At 36.1% G+C, this 23272-nt stretch overlaps 1 protein-coding gene and 1 long non-coding RNA gene across 6 annotated transcripts in view; both read left to right on the top strand.

Annotated features, from left to right (window-relative positions):
* LOC135323466 (methylglutaconyl-CoA hydratase, mitochondrial) overlaps positions 1-23272 on the top strand; it is a 111254-nt gene that overhangs the window by 52938 nt on the left and 35044 nt on the right. For 4 of the 5 annotated variants that reach the window (XM_064500754.1, XM_064500758.1, XM_064500755.1 and 1 more), the window contains exon 6: positions 611-667. The exons of the other annotated variant lie outside the window; for it this stretch is intronic. In XM_064500754.1, the coding sequence (XP_064356824.1) occupies positions 611-667 (57 nt within the window). The remainder of the gene's footprint in view (positions 1-610; positions 668-23272) is intronic. 5 annotated transcript variants of the gene reach the window in all.
* On the top strand, positions 4058-10868 carry LOC135324437 (uncharacterized). Its single transcript, XR_010385811.1, has 2 exons — positions 4058-5378; positions 6886-10868. It is a non-coding gene; the product is annotated as an uncharacterized LOC135324437 (long non-coding RNA).

Here is a 23272-nt window from a genome sequence, read left to right as displayed (position 1 = left end):
GTTTTTATACAAACAGGTTGCAGGGGACAAGCAAAACTTGTTTGTGAGTTTATTATTAAACAAGCAATTAAGCTGTTATAAAATAGAAGTGACAACAACACATGAAAAGAGGAACCTTGACCTATCCAGCTGTCAGAACTGTAAAGCCATTTGTTGGAAAGTAAATGGAAACTTAGTCCTGAACAGTTGCCAGTAACTCATAGTATATAAAGCTGTTTGACCCTGAGGGTGTATTCAGTCAGCTGAAGAATTCATAATCATCAGAAACAGACATCCCCCCCATTTTAAATTTTTAAATAATAACTTTTTAAAATACTTTACATTCTACAAATAAGTCTGCTGTTCGCTCTGATAGCTTACTTGCATCACCTGTCTTATGTGAAAATTAATAAGGTACAGAACTTGCCCTGGTAGGTCTAGTTGGGTCTTTTAAGATCATTTGAATCTATTTATAGATTTTTTTCATTAGCAAATGCTTTTTAAGTGGTCGTTTGTACTTTATGAAGCAAATGTAATAAATTAAGACTCTTGTAAGTCTGCTGTTACATATTTCTGCAAGCTTTTTTGTACAGGTCATAGTAAGAACTCTCATTTAAATTCTGGTTTTCAGCCTCATCTGCCAAAATGGGCCTGGTTGAAACAAAGTTGGCAATCATTCCAGGTGCAGGTATGAATGTTTTGCTTTCGTTACCATAGATAACAGAATAACATGTGCTTTGGTTACTTTGATTTGGATTGTTGTTTATGAATTTCTGCTTATTTTTGTATTTCCATTAAGGATCATTGGCATGTTTTTAAAGCTTATTGCTCAGTTAATAAAGTTTTTCTCATTTTAAGGAAGTGGCACTTGTGTATTATGCTTTTAATCAAAGTTTACATTAAGTCAGTCAGTATTGAGTGGTTTTGTAAATGAGATTTGATGTCATGATCTGAAGGCTGAGTAACTCTGGTCAGACTAGGAGAAAAGGTAATGTTAAATATCAGTATGCAAAAATGGTAATTTAATTAATGATCCACTTTTGCATACCATCTGGTACTTTAGGATGCAAATTCTGTTTTCATGCTGCTTGTGAATTGGTTGTAAAAAGTTTAAAAATAGAAACTATGGTTGTGAATGGATCTTTTGTCTTACCAACATTTTTTAGGTTTTTGAGGTACAAAAACTCTTTTAATACCTTTTTTTATATGAAAGGCCAGTTGGCTTGCTTTTTCTGGATTCAGAATGAATGAAAGTTATGAAAAGGTATGCATAATGTTTGATGAGGCCTTTGTGTTAGGAAAGCATTTGTTTTTATTTTATAGATAGACCATTCTTATTTTAATTGAGACATCTGCTTTTCTGGGGAAAGGACAATAATTTGAAAACAATCCCTCTTCCCCGCCCTGAGCTTCGACCATCCTTTCTGTAAGTTCTGGGGGAACTTTATACCCTTTCTTTATGCCTAGTTTCTTTCTGAGTGGAAACTATCTTGAAAACACTAGGTCCAATTTCAGTAGATACTTGTGTAGCTCACGTTGAGAGAAAAGTAAAAACTATCCCAATGGGAACACTGGTATGAACTTTGTGTAAGAAACAATCCCATCCCATCACTAATATAGACAGCTATCGTACAATTTAAAATGCTCCATTATTATGGCTATTATTGAGATGTGATGTCTCTCCCAGTATTTTCTCCCTGGCTGCTCTTTTTCTATGTGTTCAAAGCTGTGTTTTGCATAAGGCGAACTCTTGAGTTCTAATGGCTGGTCCCTTCTTAGCAGTGGACAAAGACGAATCATATAGATATTTCCTTCTCGTGGTAGTGTTATGAGATAATGTGCCTTGATGATAGGTCCTGGTGAAGAAATAATAGATAAAAAATGCTGTTGTTTATCTTCATGGTAATTTTTTTCTCCTCTGCCCCTGCCTCCTATCCCTCCCTATATGAGAAGTCCCACAGGACTGTCATATTGGAAGCATACTCTGCAGTCCATTAAATTCAGGTCATGTTCTCCAGATAGTCTCAATATTCTTCAGCTTACTTAGATTGCCTCATGTCTCCTTGTCTTCAGTTATTTATAGATATATCAAACTTCTTATGCTTTCATCTGAAATGCTAGGTGACTGACTCATAATGAGTTTCTTTGAAAGTTTCATTCAGAATGTTTTATTGCCATTGGAAGATGGGGTTTGAAAAATATTTTGTTTTTCTCATCCTAAAATTATGGAGTGATTTTTATCCACTGACATTAAAAACAAACAAATACAAAAGCTTTGGGGATGCATTTTTTTTGCTTCAGCTCCTTGAAAATGTGCCTCAGACATTGCCATGTTACAAAGCTTTTTAAACTTACCAAGTCTTTGGCTGTGTTCAGTAAAAAATTTTTCCACATTCTTACCAGCCTTTCTGAGGACTATTTCTGCTGAATGTATTTGAGCTTATCACAACTTTTTCCTGGTCAGCCTGCACTTGCATCAACCTTACTGAGCAATGTGAATATTTCAGCCCTTTTCACCTCTGGTGATCCAACCAGTAACTGATTGTGCTTCATGTCTTCAGAAGATGAAGAGTGAGGGAAAGGATTGTGCAGCCAAATGGGTCCAGTTGAACCTTAAAACTAGTTTTTATGGATGAATCAAATATTATCTTATAATGCCTACTTCCAGCTGCTCTGGGCCAAAGTAGGATTGGGCAGTGGAGCTGAAAAGAGAGCTGTAGCCATTAAGAGGTCTCAACAGGTTTCTGCTAGCATCTAATATATCTGAAACTCACTGAAAAAATGTGTTGCTTCTTCCAAGCCAGTCTATATAGAATGGCAATTTCTGGCAGGTGACAGAGTAGAATAAACAACAGGAGTTGCATGTGATAAATCTAAAGATTTCAACTCTGGCGATAATTAATGTGGGTGATGGAGGTCAAATGAAAAATTTCTTCTTTTTTGTTTGCTTTTTTAAAAAAACTAGGAAATTACACATGCAAAGCTGCACTAAAAGAATGTTGTTAGAATTGAATAGTGAAGTACCATACCTTCAGGGTGGATTGGCTGTGGCATTTTGGACCTTAGTGTTGCATTCCATCCTATTTTGAAATGTGGTCATGAAAAGACTCAACTAGGTGCTGTCTGGTGACAAACCTATTTTAATATAAAGTTCCCAGGTGCAAGAAATTTTGCTTCTGTTTATGCCAAAAGTACTGTAGCCTGCTGAAAGCTGAGGTTGAGCAGCAATTAATTAAATCCTGACTAATATTTGGAAGTGAAGAGTTTCTCTAAGTCTTCTGAGGGTCTCAACCAAGGAGGCGTTTGTAGAGTATGCTTGGTCTGCGCTAACAGGTTGAGTCTCCTCAGAAAATTTGTCGTGGACAGCAGAGGAAAAGTAAGTGGGAATGAGAGCAGTGCTTCCTTTTATACAATGGCTTCATGCATAGACCAGCTGCTCAGGATGTGAGAATCCCTTGCTCTTGGAAATTTAAATCCAGTTCTCTCTTCACCATGGAAAAAGCCTTAGCTGGCAAACTGTGAGCTAGAGAAAGTAGAAGGGCTCGCCATTTTTCCTGTTCAATGTGTCCCACTGTCCAGAAAGGAAGTCAACATTTTGTGGACTAGGGGCAGTGTGTAACAAAGAGAACAGGGCTCAGTAACTTGGTGCTGGTGTGCTTACCTCCCAATGATCGTTAGCATTTTCCGTTTTCATTGGAAAGTCCCCCAATAGCTATTCATTGTACAAGTGGTTTTGTGGCACCACCACAAGTATATATGTCAGATTGTCCATTTGTCAGTTTTCTTTCACGCTTTTCTTCCCCATGAACTTTGGGTGTATTGGGCAATTTTGGTCTAATTTGACTACAGGGGCAATGGTCTCAAAAGTAGGGAGTTCCTAGAATTGTGGTAGCCAGATAAAGGGAATAACCTTTATTGTTCTCACAGAGGAAAGGTTTCAGCATAAACTCACCCATTATTGGACGTGAAGGAATCCACATCAGGGGGACGTATTATAGATGTCGCAAATATGGAAAATGTTTCAGTCAGAATACTCATCTGACTGGAACCAGTGAGTCTGTGTGAGCCATGCATTCAGACTTATTTTCTGTATGACAGTGTAGTCTGTACAGAACTCAGCTTCATGTAAGAAGAGTCTCTCTTGCACAAAAATCATGTTCTTTTTCTTCCTACTGTTATTTCCCAAACTGGAGTAAAAAGAAAGCAAACCTCTTAACATTAACTGAATGTTTCTGCTGTCTCTCAACTTATACAGGAAGTGTTTCACAGTGACGAGTTTCTTCTTGGCTGGAAATTGTCTTTTAGAGCGTATATTGTCCGTCCTTTTACCGCTTTGTGACTTTTTAAAGATATCTCCATTCATAATTCATTTGATTGTTTATCTCCAGCCTTTCACTCCAAGTGTCATACTGGGCCTGCAATAGAGAGAGGATGCCTTGCTGGCATATCTGCTTTTATTTAGTTAGTATCTTATTTGGACACCACTCAATAATAGATGTGTTCTGAGGAGATGATAATGCGGCAAACAGCATACTTGCACTTTCTTGCTCTGTTAATAGAATGGGGTGCAATTGGTTGGACAAGGAGAAATGTTCTGTGCCAGTAGGAAGTGGGGAAGACAGGTGTATATGAAAGAAGTCATATTTTTTGTTTTATGCAAATGCTTTTGGGAATTTTATGTAAAGAGCTGAGCTATTGGTATTCATCCACAATTATGTTTCTACATAAAAGGATAAAACAACATAATGGAAAACTGTTGAAATTAATAGATTAATGTCAGCAGATAATTTGACCCAGCTGGGTTAAAACTGTAGCTACCACCCTGCATACTTAGAACTTTCACACCTCTTTTTTGTTTTGTTTCTGAATATATTTTAATTTGCATGACTTCATTCAAGTCATCAAAATAAATTCTGTCCTTGTTCTCCCCAATAAAAATATTACTTCATTACAGATCTGTCTCTACGAAGCCTTGAAGAGCAACTCAGTCTCTTTAAAATAAAATAAATGTATTTTTCCATCTCAGTTTTCAATTTAAAAGCATATTATACCCAGAAACCTTAACAAAAAAAAACCCAAAAAACAAAAACTTTGTTAACGTGAAACAACTGTATCTTTTCTATATCTTGAAATTACTTTGGATGCCTTTTTTCAGATGTGAAACTGAAGCTATGTTATGTAGCATGCTGGACTTTTTCTTGTCTTCAATATCTATAGCAAGAGAGATATTTAATTAAAAAATTTGTGTTCTCTTTTTCTTTCCACTCTGGTAACAGTGTTGTTTTGACTCTTCTAAATTTTAAAATGTGTTTGGGGAAGTTACGGTATTTGTGGATTATAAAAGGTGATGGAGGAAAGCACTGAAAAATCAGTTTTCTTTGCATGGAAAGAGAATGAGGGTAAGCATGAAAATTGGTAATCATTGTGAATTTTTATTATCTCCTAAATTACTCTTTTTCACTTTTAAAAACAGAATGAAGGTCTCTATTAGAGGATTTTTTTAAAAATTAAAAAAAAAATCCTATTTGAGATGAGAAAGATGTCAAGGGTATTTCCAGATGTGACAAACTCATACAGAATGTGATCTTGCTAACAGCAGGAGCTGTGCAATTCAACCAAGTGTAAAGGTTAAATAAAATGTCAGACATTTCAAGTTGAAATCTGACACACAGTTAGCTTTTATATACTGTAGTTTCAAATGTAATAGAAATAATTGCATTTGACAAATATTGAAAAATCTATGTTGCCATTCATGGTAGTGTCTGAAAGAGGGCTTAAAAAAAAAATTCTATCTGTAGGCGCTACTTGGTAATGTATGATTACACAGGTATTTAGAAAGAAAAATCTGCTTATTTCCTGTAACTTTACCTCTTGCCTCTACACCCTTCCATCCCACCTGCATCCCTGCTGTCATTGCCGCTAGTCTTTTCTTCTCCTTTGCTTTTTTCCATAAACTCTTACTCTCTGATTCTTTTATATAAAAAGAAATTTGTCTCATTACATAGAAGTACCATTGAGTCCTCTTTCCCTTTTAAAATTTAATTCTTAGTCCTGAAACAACTAAGCGACTGATGGGAGGAAGAAGGAAAGAAAAAAAAAAAAGTGAAATGGTTAACTTTGAGTGTATTTCTTTTTTTTTCTTCAGCTGGTCCATAAACTCTCTTGTAACTTCTCTTACTTCCCTTGCTTCCCTATCCCCATTGGGATCTTATGTCAGATTTTAGTATTAAAAATCCCTCAAATTAACAAATGTTGGTAGAAGACAACTTAAATAAGCTACTGAAGTGACATCTTCAGAATTTCATTGATGCTGTTCTTAATTGATATGCTGGGGAACAAACAAGAAGATACACTTTTTTTTTTAAACAAGTATGAAAGACTTTAAAATTATTTTACTGAGGTCTAAAAGTGTCTGCTGAGCATTTACAGTCCTATTATCATTTGATACAGTAAAAAAACTAAATTACTCTGAACGTTTATCTGCTTTTTCTTCAATCATCTGAAGTCTCAATAGCTTTATTTGCATTTTAATATTTTGTAAAGTTTATTTTATGCATCGTGTTAAATAAATGGCCTCAAGTAAAAAATCGCTAATAGTGTAGAAAACAGATGTTTGAACATCCACTCTTTTCTCAAAGTAATTAAACAAAATATGTAGAATGTTATTGGAGGGAGGTAAATTAGTTCTGCTTCTGTAAGTTAGAGAGAATTGTGGTTCTTATGTTTTCTTCTTTTTTTTTTTAAATAAAAATAAGCTGATTTTCATCAGATGACTCATTTTCTCCCTGACTTTATGATCAGTTCTAATGGTGATGATGTTGAGGCAGAATTTTAAAATGTCATGCAATACTTATGCTGCAAATGCTCAATACATAAAACTAATGTTTTTTCAAATTGTATTTACAGTCTATATGTGTAAACAGAATAGATCACAAGCAGTGGTAATGTACTGCAGGAACACAAGATTGGAGAACTCCACGTCATCAGAACTATTCCGCATATTCACATGAAACACACAGTATTTATCTGTTTCAGAGGAATCCACAGAATAATCTGTGCTTTTTCCTTTGCATCCTGGCTGCAGAATGCTTTCCAAAACTGTATAAGAAATGCAAGACTTACAGCTTAAAAACACGCTCACTCACTCACTCTTCTTCCTGTAAAAGGAAATATTGAGCCTATCATCAATGCTGCAAGCAATTGCAATTGTATAGAATTTGTTATTTGAAATTTCAAGGTCAGTGTCAGGAAACTGACCCTTTTTGACATTCCTGTGGTTTCTGCTAGCACAGATTTCTTCCTGACCTACATTTGGAGATTGTCTTGTTTACAGACCAGAATTAACAATCAGTCAATGAGAAATTTTAAAATCACAAGGAACAATACCGCCCCCGCCTTGTATCTAGTTGAAGTTAGTCCTTTGATGCTGCAGAGGAAGGAGGAAGTAAAAACAAGAGCAAAAGAAACTCCCAGAAGCCAAGTTGGGCATTAGAGTGAGAGAAGAGAAAGAGGATCTTCGTGGCCCTGGAGGGCAAAGCATGGAAGGCCTGAAGCAGGAGATTAATGTAATTTAGATATGGAGAAAACAAACGTCAGCTACAAACAATGATTAAATCTTCTTTAAAGCTTTCTCATGTCCTGGGGACACTAGCAACGTTGTGCTGTATGTTGAGATTGAAGTTCTGAGTTCTGCTGTTTTTATTAAAATCTAAGATTAAAATTTCATGCTTGCAACCTGAGCCAGCATCCAAACAATTGGATGTAGGTAGAGATACAGTTATCAGTTGTTTTCCTCATTTTTATAGATAAACTAATATATTTGGTTTCAATGGTTTTAAAATTGTATTGTGAGATTGATGGATTGCTCATTTTTGAATGACAGTCAGAAATATGCATAAAAGTGACAGAAGGTTTGGTTTCTTCCCTTCTGCTTAATTCATGCAGATTTAAGCCCCATTCAAGTTCTGTCTAAGTGAGCGTGGGTTGTACTATCACACTCGTATCTCTTTCAGACCATTTATGTGACATTGGTAACTGAAGAGTGAAGCTTTGAAAAGAAAGCAAACCCAAACTTTGCATTTGCAATTCAATTTTATGTCCGTATATAGAACAGCATGGCACTGAATAGAAACTTCAGTTTAGGCAGAGCACAACAGTATGAATGGAATTCACAGTAGGTTTTATAGCGTAGGTGCAAAATAGGATAGATTTATTTGGGGTGCTATAGTGAAAGGAAGATGAAAGAGAATAAAGTAAATGGAGAGAAACATGATCTAAAATACTGCAAGGTAAAGATCTCTACTGTTCCAAAGCCAGTTAAAATTGACAGTGATCTTTATTTATTATCGTGGTAAATGAGCTTATTTGGTCAGTCATAAAGATCTAGCCATAAAGATTCAGCAGGGTCCACGAATGCCTTTGACGAAATGTTTTTCCCCTTGGGCAAAGCTTGGAATTTATTTAAAGAGTTGTAAGAAGCCAAATAGTTGAGTACTTTGTAAAGGACCACCTTTGCCACCTCTGAATATGTCCTGAAACCACTGTCCTTCTCTTGAGGGCTATTGTCCACTCTAAATCAATTATAAAAATTTCCAAATGCACACATCAGTGTGCAATTTCTGTATTATTTTCTTTCAATTTCTCCTTTGTAAGCTGACATGAAAATTAAAGGAAAACTAGGTAATAAGTAGTGATGTTTCTGGGGAAGGGTGGGTGCATGGATGAAAATAAAAAGTTGCTGTATGGAGAAGATACAATTGCATAAAACTATTTATTTTTTAAAGTTGACTTAGTGAAGAGTTATGTTTTGAGAATAAATAATAGGCAAATTAAACTAAGTATCTAGTGACTTCTCTCACCTCTTAAGATGGGGTAGGGACCAAAGCAAAAATCCCGAGTTTCCAAGTTCTAGGCTCAACTCTTTCCATGGTCAGCATATTTTATGTTTAAGGTTCTGTACCACCTTATCTGATTATCTTTTCCAAGTTGCTACTTGAAGTTGCTGATTCAGCTCATTTTCCAGAGATTGTCTCAGTAATGACCTGTAGCATCACTTTCGTGATCTTGCTGGCAAAGTAATATAATTTATCTTTTACTGACAGAATCTAGCAGAAATGTCTTATTACCAGCTATACGTTCTGTGTGTATGAAAACGATACCAGAGGAGGGAAAGACAGGAAGATAAAGAGAGGAGTTAAAATTGTTACTCCTACTACGTAGGCTGTTTTGGGTATCTCAGTTGCTGCGCAACACCTATTTCTCTTCGTTGATTGCACAGGAGCCATGAACTCCATATTTCAGTTCTTTGATTTACTCCTAAGTAAGATGCTTGAAGATGATGGTGTAAATATTCCTTGTAGTGTTAAGAAACTTGTTAATATGCATAGTGATAGACCCACTATAATATGAGGTGAGGAAGATGAAACATTTGACCCTAAATGACCACATATGTTTATCAGTTGCAGAAACTGAGATAAAATGTTTATGCAGAAGGCCTGTGTGATTCTTGCAGGTGAGGAAAGCAACATTCAGCCATAGGAATCAGGTGCCTCATAGGCCACTCTAAGTTGTTGTCAAGTGACTCAGCTTCTGCACCTCTACTCCCTTTTATTTTCATTTTATTTATTTTTCTAATCTACAGTTTGACAATCTGTTAGGCTGCCACAGTGGATGCGTACATTTGGGATGGAGACTGCAAAAACCCTCCAGTCTGTACAGAGAGATTGTACAAACCTGACAGCTTTCTAGCAGGGACAGAAGGGAGAAAAGAGAATGAAGATGTACACATTGATCAGGAAGTTACTGACAGAGGAACAAGTCAGGTTTGAAATACAAACCTGAGGTCTTAATAACTCTTGATAGATAAGGAAACAGAAACAGGATGCTAAAACTTTCCTGTTGATTTTCTTAAAAATGGTTTATTAAGAAGAAAGTCATTATGGATTTTAGAAGCGCATGTATCTCTCTAGGTTTTTTGTTCTGTTTTGTTTTTGCCATATATTCCCATAGTATTTTTCAAATTTATGTCCTTGCAGAATTTAGGTATAAGTCTTGATGTCATTGGTTAAAAACTTCCATTGATGTCTGAGTATGCCTTGGTAAGAACTACAAAAATGATGATTAACCGTTAGGATTTGATCTAGTAGTCATGATTTCAGAAATAGTGCATCTGAAGGAAGAGAACACAGAGTTTTGTGGAGGTTAAATGAAGAGTATGTTTTTCTTTTCAATTTTAGACCTGTTGCAAAAGTCTTTACACAATGGACCCTTATTGCGCATAGTATGCGGTTAAGATTTATGTGTCAATGACTAAACTGCAAGTAAGGACATTTTGAACAAACGGGGTTTGCTGGGTTGTGCTGCACATGTTCCCTCTTTGAAATTAATGCCTTTCATTACTTATGTCATGTTTCAGTTTGGTTCATAAAAGAAGGTTGTGGGATTTTTAGCTGTGGAAGAATAGTCTTTATACAGTATTTCAGTTTACCTTCTGTACTTTACTTGGTGAATGGAAAGCAATTTGCAGAAAGCAGTGGGTTTCAGAAAGATGAAATAAAAATAGACAATGAAATGTCATCTACTCTGTGTTGTTATCAAGATTCATCAGTATGTCCGAATCTCAAGATAGATGTTTCTGGGGGTGAAGGAGTGGGGAATGGGGTTCTGGAGTACCTGCTAGGAGTATATAAATGGGATCTAGTATAGATGCAACAACGCTTAGTAAGTTCCTAAAAATTATGTCGACAGCTGTGGAGCTCGTCCATACTCAATGTGTTTTTTGAAGAGAAGCCAAGGAATTTTTAATCAAGGAAGATTACTGAGCAGATTACTGTGTGCTGAATATTTAAAAATAGACTTACTTTTATTAGTAAAAACTCTTTGTTTAAGCATGAAGTGTTACATTTTTCACTGAAAATGCAAAAGCTGTTTTGATTTAAAACAGTATTAAAGTATTATGAATGAGATGGAAGAGATAATGAGATAGAAAGAAGATAATATTTATTCTCTGTAATGGGAGTGCTCTATAGGAATGTCAGTGTGAGAAATGTAAGTGCATTTTAACTTTAAAATCTACTGGATCTCAGAAAGACTGGTGTTTTTTGAGAGAGAGGTTTCTCATTGAACTGTTAAAATGGAAAATGTATGATTTAAAGAAAATTCTGTATGGAATGTTTTCATCTCTGTGAAGTTATTTTGGTAATCTGCTCTCATAGGACCAACTGCTATTGCTTTCCCACCCTAATGAAACTAGGTCACTAGTTTTTGGCACTCATCCAAGTTGAGATTTATTTGGTGTTCAAGCGCACTGTCTAGAAATAGTGATGCAATGTCAGCAAGGCCACTTTTCATTTCATGAACATAATTTCCAGTGCCCTGGAATTAATTTATTCACTGACCTGTTAATAACTGCAATTCGTCACTGGCTTACAGAGGCAGAGGAAGCGTCTGGAAATAGTCATGGTCACCCTACTAGGTGATTAGTTACAGGATTTCTGTTCAGTGTAACATTTTTGGTGTTGATCATGTTGAAGAGTCTGGCTGCTAATGAAAACCAACCAGCTACTTAATCAAAAGAAAAATACTTGTAGTTAGTAAATATTGGGGGGGGGGGGGGGGGAGGAGAGAGAGAGAGAGAGAGAGAGAACTGATTTGAAGTGGTAGCTTTGCACCACATTATATATGGGGACACATTCTGATTATCTTTGAAAAATATAGGCATTCAGCATATGTAGATGATACGTAATTATTTGAAAGGGCTGGTTTTTAAAAGCACATTATGATACTACTGCTGTACTTACTAAATAAAAACATAGCCATTTGAATTTCCTGATGTTCCAAAAATTTTTTTTCTGCAGTTTTTATTAAAATCAGGACTTCTTTTGGCCACAGGCAAAGTAGGCAGTCGCTTGGGGCAGTAGGTTGCTGCCGATAGCAAAATAGCTCTTATCCCTCTTCTACTCGGCATGTGCCAGAGCCCTGGAGAATCAGGCTTGCTGCTGCTGCCACAGGGGGCAGAAGGCAGTTCTTATTGCACAGGGTCATAGTTGGCTGTTCCCAGCACCGCTGCCACTATTCCCGTGTTTCTGTTTCTAAGATAAAGAAGCAGCAAACCTGAGTCTGATGGGACCTCCTCGTTGTTCTGCATCATAGCTCTCTGCTTTCCTCCTTATGTCAGGTCTGCATGTTTCTTCTTTTCCCTTTTACCATTTCCCATGGTACAAGCTGCCCGGCATCCATGCAACCCTGACCCCCCCTCCACTGGCTAGAAAAATGAAATTTTGCTTATGGCGGTAAGCTGGCTCTGATTGAAGTATCAGGCACCATCACTGCATGTAGTAAAGCCCCCCCTTGGATGTACTTGGAAAAAGGCTATTCTACAACTTCTACAAAACCAATCTCTCGGCACGGATTAAAACTTAAGATTTTTATTTTTTGTCTGATTTCATACTGTTTGGGGCTTCTGAGTTTAGGTTTTTCAAGTGATACTAGATACTAAAATTTTCTGATGCTGGAACTTTGAGTCGAGTGCAGTGCTAATGTACTCTTGCTCCCATTGCAATCGTGGAAAGGATTGCCCCTTTTTTTGTCTCAGATTTCATGACTAAACAATATGAACTAAACAATAGTTTAAAACATGGACCTTCTTCCTAATGGCTCGTAAAGTCGGAATAAATAAATGGGTATGTTTATTTCTAAATCTGATTATTTGGGAGATTTACTTCAAGTTTTCCAATATTTGGGAGTGGGAAAACACTAGGAATCTCTTTAGTGGGAACAGGTAGGTTGAAACTGAGTATTTCTGAAAATTCCGGCTTTATATGGTGCATCTGAGCTCTTTACAAGGACCCAAACACTACAGTGGGCTGAAGTTGTGCTGTCCCTAGAAATATTAGCTTACTTGTTTTGGTGTTAGAAGGGAATATCTGAAGTGCTTTTTTTTTTTTGATTAAAGTTTAAAAGAAGGAATATATTGAATCCAGAAAGATGAAATAGGACAGAAAATAGCTGCTATCTTATGGAATCTTGTTAAAAACCTGCATTTTCTGAGAGAGATGTATAAAGTGCAGTAGCTACTGCACACTCCTTTCTTTGGTGATCTTTGTCATAGGATGGAAAACTGCTAGCAATATGGTTCCCCCGTATGCAAGGTTGTGAATCTGGCTGCTTTGTATGAGATCCAGTCCTTAAGCGTATGGAGTGCTAGCAGATTTTGATGACTTGGCCCATTGCATCTTTTGATGTCTCCTTTGTTTCCAAATTCTTTCAAGTGACACAGTAAATTAAGCCACTCTCTGTTCACTGCATCTGCTGACTGTCCTCCAAAGTCTTTGCAATAAAAAAGAGACTAAAAACAAAGTAAATTACTGGTAAGTCGTTTCTAATATGTGATAAAATGAAAAACCAAAAAAGGGGATGAACAATGAAAACCAAAATTTTTGTCTAGTAAATTACATAGAAGCAGAACATACTTATTTGGTTATTCATGCCAGGCAAACCAAGTGAAACTGATTTGGGTACATCTTCCAGTGTTTCAGACGCATGGGTGTTTTTCTTTAACACAAGCTGTTGAAGTCCTTTGGTAGTGTTCATTTTAAAATTACTTATAATGAAATCCTATTAATATTTTATAGTGTTCTTATGTTATTCTATTATTAGTACATACTGTGATCATGATTCAAATATATTTTTGTCTCATTTTTATGTTTTCGCATGAAATGAAGCAATGTATTAATGTTTAGTGGCTTTCTAAACTCATGGTTGTTTAGAAGCGTTGGATCTGACGTGTTTGTAAAATCCCTCAGCCTCAATCCCTAGTTCACCTGTATTGTGGGAAACAGAAAATGGGGTGGTTCACTCTCCTGCCAAACATTCATGTGAATGTCATTCTTGAAAATTTCAGTATTCTAAGGTTTTTTTGTTTGGGTTTTTTTTTGGCATTACTACAGCAGTTTTTGCATCTTGCTCAATTTAGCATCTGCTTTATTGACTGTTTCAAATGAATTTCTATGATTTTTTTTGAAAAGGTTTTCACTTACAAAGAAGATAAGCTAAATGCAGTTTTCCTCTTCAGTCATTATGTCACTTTTTTCCTCCCTCTTTCCTGGGGAAGGTGCTTTGGAAAATAGCTATCTTGGCTCTCTGTCTTTTTGGAAGGGATCTGCAGGTAACATTTCTCTCAGCAGAGCTAGAATAAAAGTGGGTCTTGTAGAAAGTAGGTGAAGGATAACCAATTAAAAGTCTTGGAAGTATTCATAGCTTTGAACGTGTCATATATGGAATTTTCACCATACTCTGCAGAACTTTACAAGTCTCACCTGCAAATCATCAAGCCTCTCTCAGGTGCCTCAATCTCAAGTACAGCTAAAATTGAATTAAAATTACATGTCTGTTAAACAGAAGGGAAAAGAAAACCTCTGTCATGTAGCTTCTGCTAGCATTCATGAATGAGTGAGGTATTAGATGGATATGACCTGAGTCGGATGAAAAACTTTCATAGTAACTTTGACTTGCAGTGTACAGAGGCTTCCCCACTTTTTTTTTCTTACTGCAGTACAAGCCTCAGTGTAACAATAAACATGGGAGGAGTTACTGTCCTCTTAGAAAAGGTTAGCAAAGGACAGCAGTTCTAATCGGAGGCTTTAATCAGAAAGCTGACCTTTTCTGCACACTTCTTATCACCCACTTTTTGGAAGAGCTGTAGAACTCTCTCACACCCATGTTCAAACACAAGCCAGCCTGTAATCCAGCCTCTCTGCGCCCTTGCAAACTGGTACGACAATTCTGGAGTCCGCCAGATATCCAGGTGCTGGATATTCACCTTAACTGTCAAGAAAGGAGCCACACAGTAGCACCAGGACACAAGTATTTCCAAACTGTCATAGCTTGAAGCCGGAGCCAACCCTTCTCTTCAGACAGCTCCTGGAAGGCTGTTCCAGCACACAGAAGGCAGCAGGTGGGATTCAGCTCCCTAAACACGGGAGTCCCCTGCCCCAGTGTCCAGCTGGGGCTCCCCAAGGACACTGATCACCTGCTGGTTCTGGCTTCTGTCTCTCCATGCAAGAGTCGTAGATACATGTCGGTGTCTAAAATGCACTTGATACCTAAGTTTTGGCGGTTGACATCTGTGCATAATGTCAGTGTTATGAGGCTTTAAGTCTAGAGAAGCTTTTAAGGGCAAGTTTGTAAAAGCACACAACATAACAGTGTAGTGCAAGCGTCTGTTGATATATTCTTTCAGATGGAGCTGTCTGCTTTTTTATTTGAAATTGATTTTTTTAAAATCAGAAATGACAGGTAATTTATAATTATATGCATGTAATTTGTGCTGGTAACAAACTCATTCAGCTGTAATGATTGTGTACAAAGATAGCAAATGATTATGTCGTCATTTGTGTAGGCAATACCAAAACTTCACACGCTGTCAGAGTGAAAGGAAACATGGTAATAAAATTAAATGTACAGAGGTACAGAATAGCTTTGGTTGTATGTAACAATTGTAAGTATTGCAAAGAAAATCTGAGAGTAAAAAAACTACTTCAGAATTAAAATGTGGCACATCAAAGATTTATGACTTTTGAAAGAGTTGTCTAATCATAAAATCAAAGTGAATGTATGTATTTTTATTCTTATCCTTTGAATATGAACTCTCCAGTCTTCATTTTACACAAAATAAAAATCAAAGAAAAGAAAAGATTTATGATAGGATTGACTGCTGTCTATGTGGAGGAGAAGTCTAGGAATTTGAAGACCAAATGCTGTTTGCTATAATAATTCTGTCTGAAAAGTAGCTGGTAGCTACTGGTGTTTGACCGAAATTTCCTGAACTTTGGCACTGGGCTCATGTGCCAATTGCCAACAGTTTGGCAATGAGTAAGGCAACACATGGCTTGTAGGTTAAATTTACTGAGAATGAGTGAATTAATGAACAATTTTGACCCAAATGTGTTGGCCCTAATACATGCGGTTGGTCCTCACAGGATTGGACCCATAGTAGTGAAAGTTTTCTCACTGCTTTTCCAAGATTTCGTCATAGAGGCAGAAACAGTGTGAGTGAATTTTGTTGTTCAGTTGTTCATAAGGAGGTTATGCCCAGCTAGGTTTTTAACCACGGTGGCTGAGCAGAAGGCCTCATGCTAAGCATTTGCAAATGCCAGGTGTCCTTCTGGTGTTGTCTATTCAACAGAATAGTAGGTCCTCCAGGGCATAGCACTGTGACCCTAAAAAAAAAAACTTCTCTTCCTTCAATCTTGAAGTGAGAAATAGATATGAATAAAGTAAAGCAGTACAAAAATAATAAAATGAGTCAAGACACAAGTGAATTCTTTGAACATTCTGTAGAAGATTCGCCGCAAATTAGAGTATGGAGTGTAGCACGTTGCAACTGGATTTTCCGATTTCCTCAAATTCCCAGCAATACTTATGTAATGTCTCTAGGCAAGACTGTTTTCTTCTGTTCTGGATGAGATGACTCTACTCCTTACTCTTTCCTTTACTGTAATCATTTTTACTATACCTTTCTCATCCCAAACCTAAATTTAGTTTGGTGTGCTTTAATGTCCTCAAGGACAATGTTTTATGTTTTTTTTCTACTTCTTGGTAAGAGGTAGTTATGGTTGGTGGAACCAATGATGGTCACAGCCATTCTCTATATATTTTCTTTTTATAAAAACAAACAGGAAAATATGTTTTACAAAAAAAGCTGTGAAAGGAATGTTTCACAGTTGAAGAAATCTTTCTGGTGGGCAAAATAAAATAACTGTTAGACTTCCATCTGTTTCAGATCTGTCACGTGGTGTATGTTCTAAGAGGTTTGTGTAGATGGCTGTTGGCTCACCTCATCCAGGAGCCATCTATCACATAAGAAAAATCTGATTTTCAGACTTCCTTGATCTTGGCAGTTGAACAAAGTATCAAAGGCAGTGAAAACTATTTGAAACTATTGAAAACTGTTTTCTTTTTGAAATTCTCAGAATCAGAATGAAGTGAACTTCCATGTTGTAAATGCAAGTACTGGTATAACATAAAGAAATGTTATGTGTGTATGTGAGTCTAAATCGGGTTTGTTTATTCTCTCTTCCCCTCAACACCCCTTTCTTCCCCTCTCTCCCCCTCCCCTCAACACAGAAAAAGGAAGTTGTGCTTTCAGAGTAGACCAGCAAAATGACAGCTAGTGAGGTAGATCTGGTCAATGGAAAAATTGTTGAGTTTCCTAAAAACACAGTTTTGTAGAAAAACAGCATGAGACTGGAATAACATTTGGTTCTAATTTGTTATCTTTTTCCCTGTGCCTCTGACAAAACTTCTACTTCACAAGTTTCATTATGTGAATGAGCTGTAATTCTTTCTTTAAAAGAATTATCTGTGATTTCTCCCGTATTCTGTTTGCTACCAGTGTTGTTAATAAGCTCACTTTCATATTCGTTTATTGATGATAGCGGGCTCTGTTCAGAATTTCAGCTGTAATCCTGCTCACTGAAGCCTAAGATTAAAAGATAAGTGTGCAGTTTACTGGGTTGATGTCAAAGGGAGCTTGTCTGAGGCTGTCACACCAGCAAGTCAGCCTGACTAAACAGAGAAAGAAGTAGTGTTCTTTCCAAAAAAGTGTAGAATGGTAGTGGAGTGATAGTACTACTATGGTTAAGACTGATTTGCCTGTTTATTGGCAGGTTTTTTACATGGTACAAACGCAATGTGTTTTGAAATTTATCTTAAAAGTTGCCATTTCTTACTGAAAATGAGGTTATGTTGAATACGCTTATTTAAGGGTCAGGGGATTCACGGGATTCAGTGACTTTTGGCCCAGGGGATGGGGAGACAGGAGAGAGAAAAGGAACTGAAAGATGTGATTAGTGCCATACCCAGTTCTGATTTGGGTGTGTATTTGTGGATGTACATTTAAGGATCAAACTATTTCAGTAACTAATCCTCATAGTATATCACCAAACTGAACAGAGTTTTAGGTAATGCTAGGAAGCATTTTGAGATTGCTAGTGTATTTCTGAGCGATACTTCGTGTATGTGATTGAAGGACTGTTGGTCCGAACTGAGCATTGGTGTACTGTAGCATGTCTGACATAAGTGACTGGGTAGCACTGGGCTGTTTATTCTAGTTTTTGAATGTAAATAATGACCAAACACTGAATAGGACTGCTTTTAGCAGTCTTCTGCGTACGGCTGGTGTCAGAGGTGGCGAGGAATGCTTCTACTGATGCAAGAATATGTGGAATGATCTGGACTGGAAGCTTGCTCTTTGAAAGAAATGTTAAGAGATTTGCGTTATTTAGAGATGCAGGAAAAGATTTGGGGGCTTTTTTTGTTTTTATCTGTTCGTTCTTGTAGTGGAAGTAATTTACCTGCTGCAGGGTTATCATCGTTCTTTGAAGTAGACCACAGACAGAGGTAAGATTCTGCATTGGCTGAACAAATATAGCTGGAGTTCATCCTGAAAGGCCTAAACAAGGAGATGTGAAGAAAAACTAACCAAGTGGCACAGCCTGTTCTGTGCAAAGTGGAATTGTGTTCTCTCATTTTTATCCACATGTATATGGATATATAATTCTGTCAGGGACACTGTCACTATTAGGATTTTACATAAATGCATCAATAAGCGCCTAGCTTTAGGAGAAGTCCATAAGTGAAGTCATGGACCTGTCATTGCTCTGGGTGATTATGTGAGTTGTTCCCACAGAGGGAAATGAATACCTGTTATTATAATAAGAATTTCTAATATTCTTATAGCATCCTTCTCTGATTACAGGTCCATGAAAGGTTGTATGTAAATAATATTTTACAGGGAATCTTTTATCCCACATATCAATAGATTGTAAGGTGTGGTAGTAAAGATATATTTTTGGTAGATTAGATAATGTGGCCATCAGATACAGACCAAATGTAGAGACTAGCTTGGCAGACTCTACATGACCAAACATGGCTTTTTACTTTTATTGAAAGTATGGTCTGGCAGTTTCCTCTGCTGTATACTCCTTACTGTCCCTTTCATCCGCAAAACAGAATATTGTGATGTACACTGAAACTGAAGTCAATTCTGGAGAAGAGTTGAGATGAAGTTGATGTGATTTGCGCATTAAAAAAAGTTTTGAATTTTCAGAAGTGTTGCTGCTTTTATTTTTACTTCCTGGTAATTTCCGGATATTTAGAAATCTAACTATAGGTAAATGTAATATCTTGGAAGAATGCAAGCCACTGAGAAGTCAACTTTAACTGAGTATAATGACATTTTTTTGGAATATATAGGGAATTTAACAGATGAGTTGTATCGTTAAAGAATTTGAACATTTGTTTTGCATTAAAGATGCTATTGATTTTTTTTTTAACCTGCAGATATATGTAAAGTACAATAAGAGTAAGGATATTACTGCCTATTTTGCAAACACAAAATAACCCCAAATTGATCTGTGCTACTGCAGAAGTGGGACATTGGGATGTAAACTATCCACAGTGCAGCTCATCTGTGTCTGTCTGATTAAAGTAAATTACATCAATCACTTGGGTGGCAATGTAGAAATATGGAAGTGGTGTAATAGTAGTAATCATTTCCATAATGAAAAAGTCAGCTTTAAGAATGTGTGTAGGAGGAAAATGTTTTCCAAGAACTAACTACATTTGAATATCATTTCATCTAAATAGAACACACCTCCATATGACTGATATTTTCATTTTTAGTAATCATTGAAATTCTTTGTCAGAAGTTGCTCGTGATTGTCTGTTTTGAAAACTTGCCTGTTAAATTTTATTTCTATAAACAAAAATAACTGGTGAGAAATAACAGGTATGATTTTGCCTTTCAATCTGTCCTATGATGAGTCCTCCTTCCATTGCTTGGTTGCCAGTCATTGTCATGGTCATTCTGAGGACTCTCTCTATCTCGTTTTTCACTGCCATTTACTAAGCTCTTTTCCTGGAGAAAAGGGCTTTTTGCACATTTCTTTGCTTGAAAAGTAAAACCTTAAAATTTTCTGCTTTTTAAACACAAATCGGAGTTAAGCAAAGTACTTATTTCTGCAAATCACTTAAGATGTTCAGAGAGGGCTTTTTTTTTTTTATGACCCATTTATTATGTTAAAGACAGAATAATTTGAAAGAAGTACAAACCTCTGTCCTTCAAGTGAATAGACCTTTTACAGTAGGGGGTTAAGGAAAACCCAGATTAATTCAGTGATTTAATTGTGTATCTTTTGTGGGGAAATCAGAGAGTAAATATGAAAGTAGATAGAATCTGCTTGATATAGTTGGTGAACTTTATGTAGCATTCTTACAAAGGCTATTTCATAATGCTCTGTCATGGTACCTACAGTTGGAGAGAAGCAGAAAGTAGCCAAAAAAATAATAAATCAGTTTAAAAATCCTCCAGTTTGGGGAATAAGCAGCAGCTTGTTGGAGGTTCTCTGGTCTATTTAATTATTCTAGCTTATATTTACAATATTAAAAATAGATAACAGAAGTGTATTTTTAGTCTTCCACTTTCAGCCTTATTTTTTCTTAGCAGACATATTAAGATTGGTTATAATTTGTCAGTACAACTTCGCAGATAAGATAATCAAGGATAAATATCCCAAATATCAAGCCTATATTGTGTATCTGTGCTCTGTATCATTGAAACTGATTGTTTGAACTTACTCTAAGATGATAGGGAGATATGAGCGATTCCAAATAATTAGAGTGGAATTTCACACAGCCAAGGGCTTTTCCATTTGGAAATGAGATTTAATGAACTACATAACTTAGGTTAAATTCATAGAAGCTGATACCGTACTTGTGGTTGTGAATGCTTTCTTCACTCTACACAAATTTAGACTTGTAAGGTAACTGTTTTAGTAAAGAAAATGCATAATATTATGTTGAATCTAAATCATTTTAATGCTATGATGCATATGTTTTGTCTACTGTAACTTGAAATGTTCCCTAAGGGGAGATGCATAACTTTTTTCACAGACTATCACTTACTGTTCTTGTTCTTTTGAAATACTTTAAGCAGACAGTACTTCAGTGAATGCTTGGTGAAAGCATAAAAGGTGTAAAATTACATGAGCTATGTAAAAATGTTTTGTGTGGAAAAAACATGATATATTGTGATTTTGTTAAAGATAATATTCACTTTGTAGAGCAGAAAACAACTATAGTTTGTTGCAAGGTCTTACAGATATTTTTCTTTGTTATGTAAAAGTTTTAAAAATGGCTCATTTGGAATGCCTTTGGATAAATCTTGGTTTTACTTCTCCCTTATACTTGGTATTTTGCAGTAGCTTACCTACTGGTAGCTACAGTTCATAGTTACTCTAACTGTGGAAGAAAAGGATAGGAGTGGTGGGATTTATACTATACCCAAAGCATTTTTATTAACTCTAAAAGTAATAACACTTTTGCAATCAATAACTTTCAGTTTCATCTTGTGCAGAACTTTATATACATGTGCATGCATGCATTCATGTTTTACTTGAATGCTAATTTACTAGGTGCCTTCAAGGGGGCTTTTAACATTTTTTTAACTTGTATTTTTTGGAGGACAAGTTAGAGGAATTTAAAATACTCTGAATTTGAACTTTTTTATTTTAGAAACCATTTGTCTGTGAAACTGTAGTTTGAAAATCTAAAAGAGAAGTGATGACACCAAAGTTCTTATTCAGCCTTTTGGGAAACAACAAGTTATGTGAACTGTATGGGTGGTAAGAAAGAAAAAGGAATAGGTAGAATTCAATGACTGAAGAACGAAAGCCACCAGAACGAGCAGTGAAAGAAATGACAGTAAAAGAATTGGAGTGGTCAAAACGGATTGTTTTCAATTCTTGATAATTAACCATTCCAAAAGCAAAGAGTCTGGATATGTGCTTTGATTAGTACTGACTGAAACTCTTAATTTTTAAAAATGTTTACTTGCTAAAATTTCAAGATTAAAAAATAGATACGGAAGTGGTGTTTGTTAAACATCCTTTTTTATCTTGTTCCTTTTCCTTTTTAGGACAACCAATTATAGTAAAGGAATTTGCTCACTTATTGCATAAAGGATGTTAGTGGTGGTATTCCTCTTTGGTGTGGTATTCAGGTTGTTAGTTTTCATCCCAGCTAAATAAATGTTAATGCTGCTGATCATTACTCTAAGCTAGTGATGCTAGTGTTTCATACTAATCTTCAAGACTGAGAAGTTTGAGTTATGCTTGGGGGTAGGAGGGTGAAACAGTTGACTGGTCCCAACAGTTAAAATTAAATAACATTGAAAAAATTAAAGATGAAAATTTCAAGAGCATTAGTGAAGAAAATAGAAAGGATTTGTAGTTATCTCAAAAATGACAGAAAGTGCTTTCTTATATTCCAGAAGATGAAATACACAAATAGATGAAGACTTTCTTATTGAGATGGAAGAGCAAAAAAAATTAGTGTAAGACTTTTGAAAAATGAAATGTTTTCAGTGTCATATTCTTGATTTTTGTGTCTCTGTGCAGGATCCAGCCATTCCAGTAGTCTTTGAACCACTATTGTGAGACAGGTCTGGTTAAACAAAGTAATGAGTAGTTTTTCGGTTGTAATGTGATGACATGTTGATTTTGAACATCTGACACTCCTTAGGAGACTAGAAGCATTATGAAAGCTGGAGTAGTATAGCCAGATTGGTTTTACTCTGTGCCATGAAAGGTAGAATTCAAACAGAAACACAAAAACAAAACACACTATGGATGGAAAATAGATGAATTAATAAACTGTGAAATGACAATGTATCATACCACTATAACTTATATAATGAATCAAAATAATTCATCTTTTATAAACTGTTTCAACACTTAAGTGTGCAAATAAGATGGTCTTTTTAGGCCTTATATTTAGATCTCTGTAACCAAATAGTTTTTGTGTTAGAGCACTTTTTGTTTGACCCCATCCTGCCTCTGTGTGTCAGGCCTTCTGGCCAGTTAAGGATTTGTATCATACTTTAATCCTTCTTTTATGGAGGAGTTCATGTGCAATAGTTTCTCAGACATTTAGAAAATGTCTATTACATGAATCACATTGTCTCAGTGGGATAAAAACTGGTTGAACTGTGGTCCACATCAGCCTCTTGTTTTATAGTCTTATGAATCAGTGCTTGGGTATTATATTATTCATATCATGAAGCCAGTGCAGTAGATTTAGGCAGTTACGTTACATGTTGGAAAAGATGATGTATTTGTACCTGGACAATTGGTCTGCAATGATCTAATGGAAGTCAGTACGTTAATTTAACATCTACTACAAAGCTCTTCAGCTCACTCTAATTTCAAAGATGGTTTTCAAAAAAAAAAAAAAA

Source organism: Dromaius novaehollandiae, chromosome W (genome assembly GCF_036370855.1).
Source record: "Dromaius novaehollandiae isolate bDroNov1 chromosome W, bDroNov1.hap1, whole genome shotgun sequence".
NCBI classification, from domain to species: Eukaryota; Metazoa; Chordata; class Aves; order Casuariiformes; family Dromaiidae; genus Dromaius; species Dromaius novaehollandiae.
The sequence above is the reverse complement of the archived record's forward strand: the minus strand, read 5'-3'. Positions and strand labels throughout refer to the sequence as shown.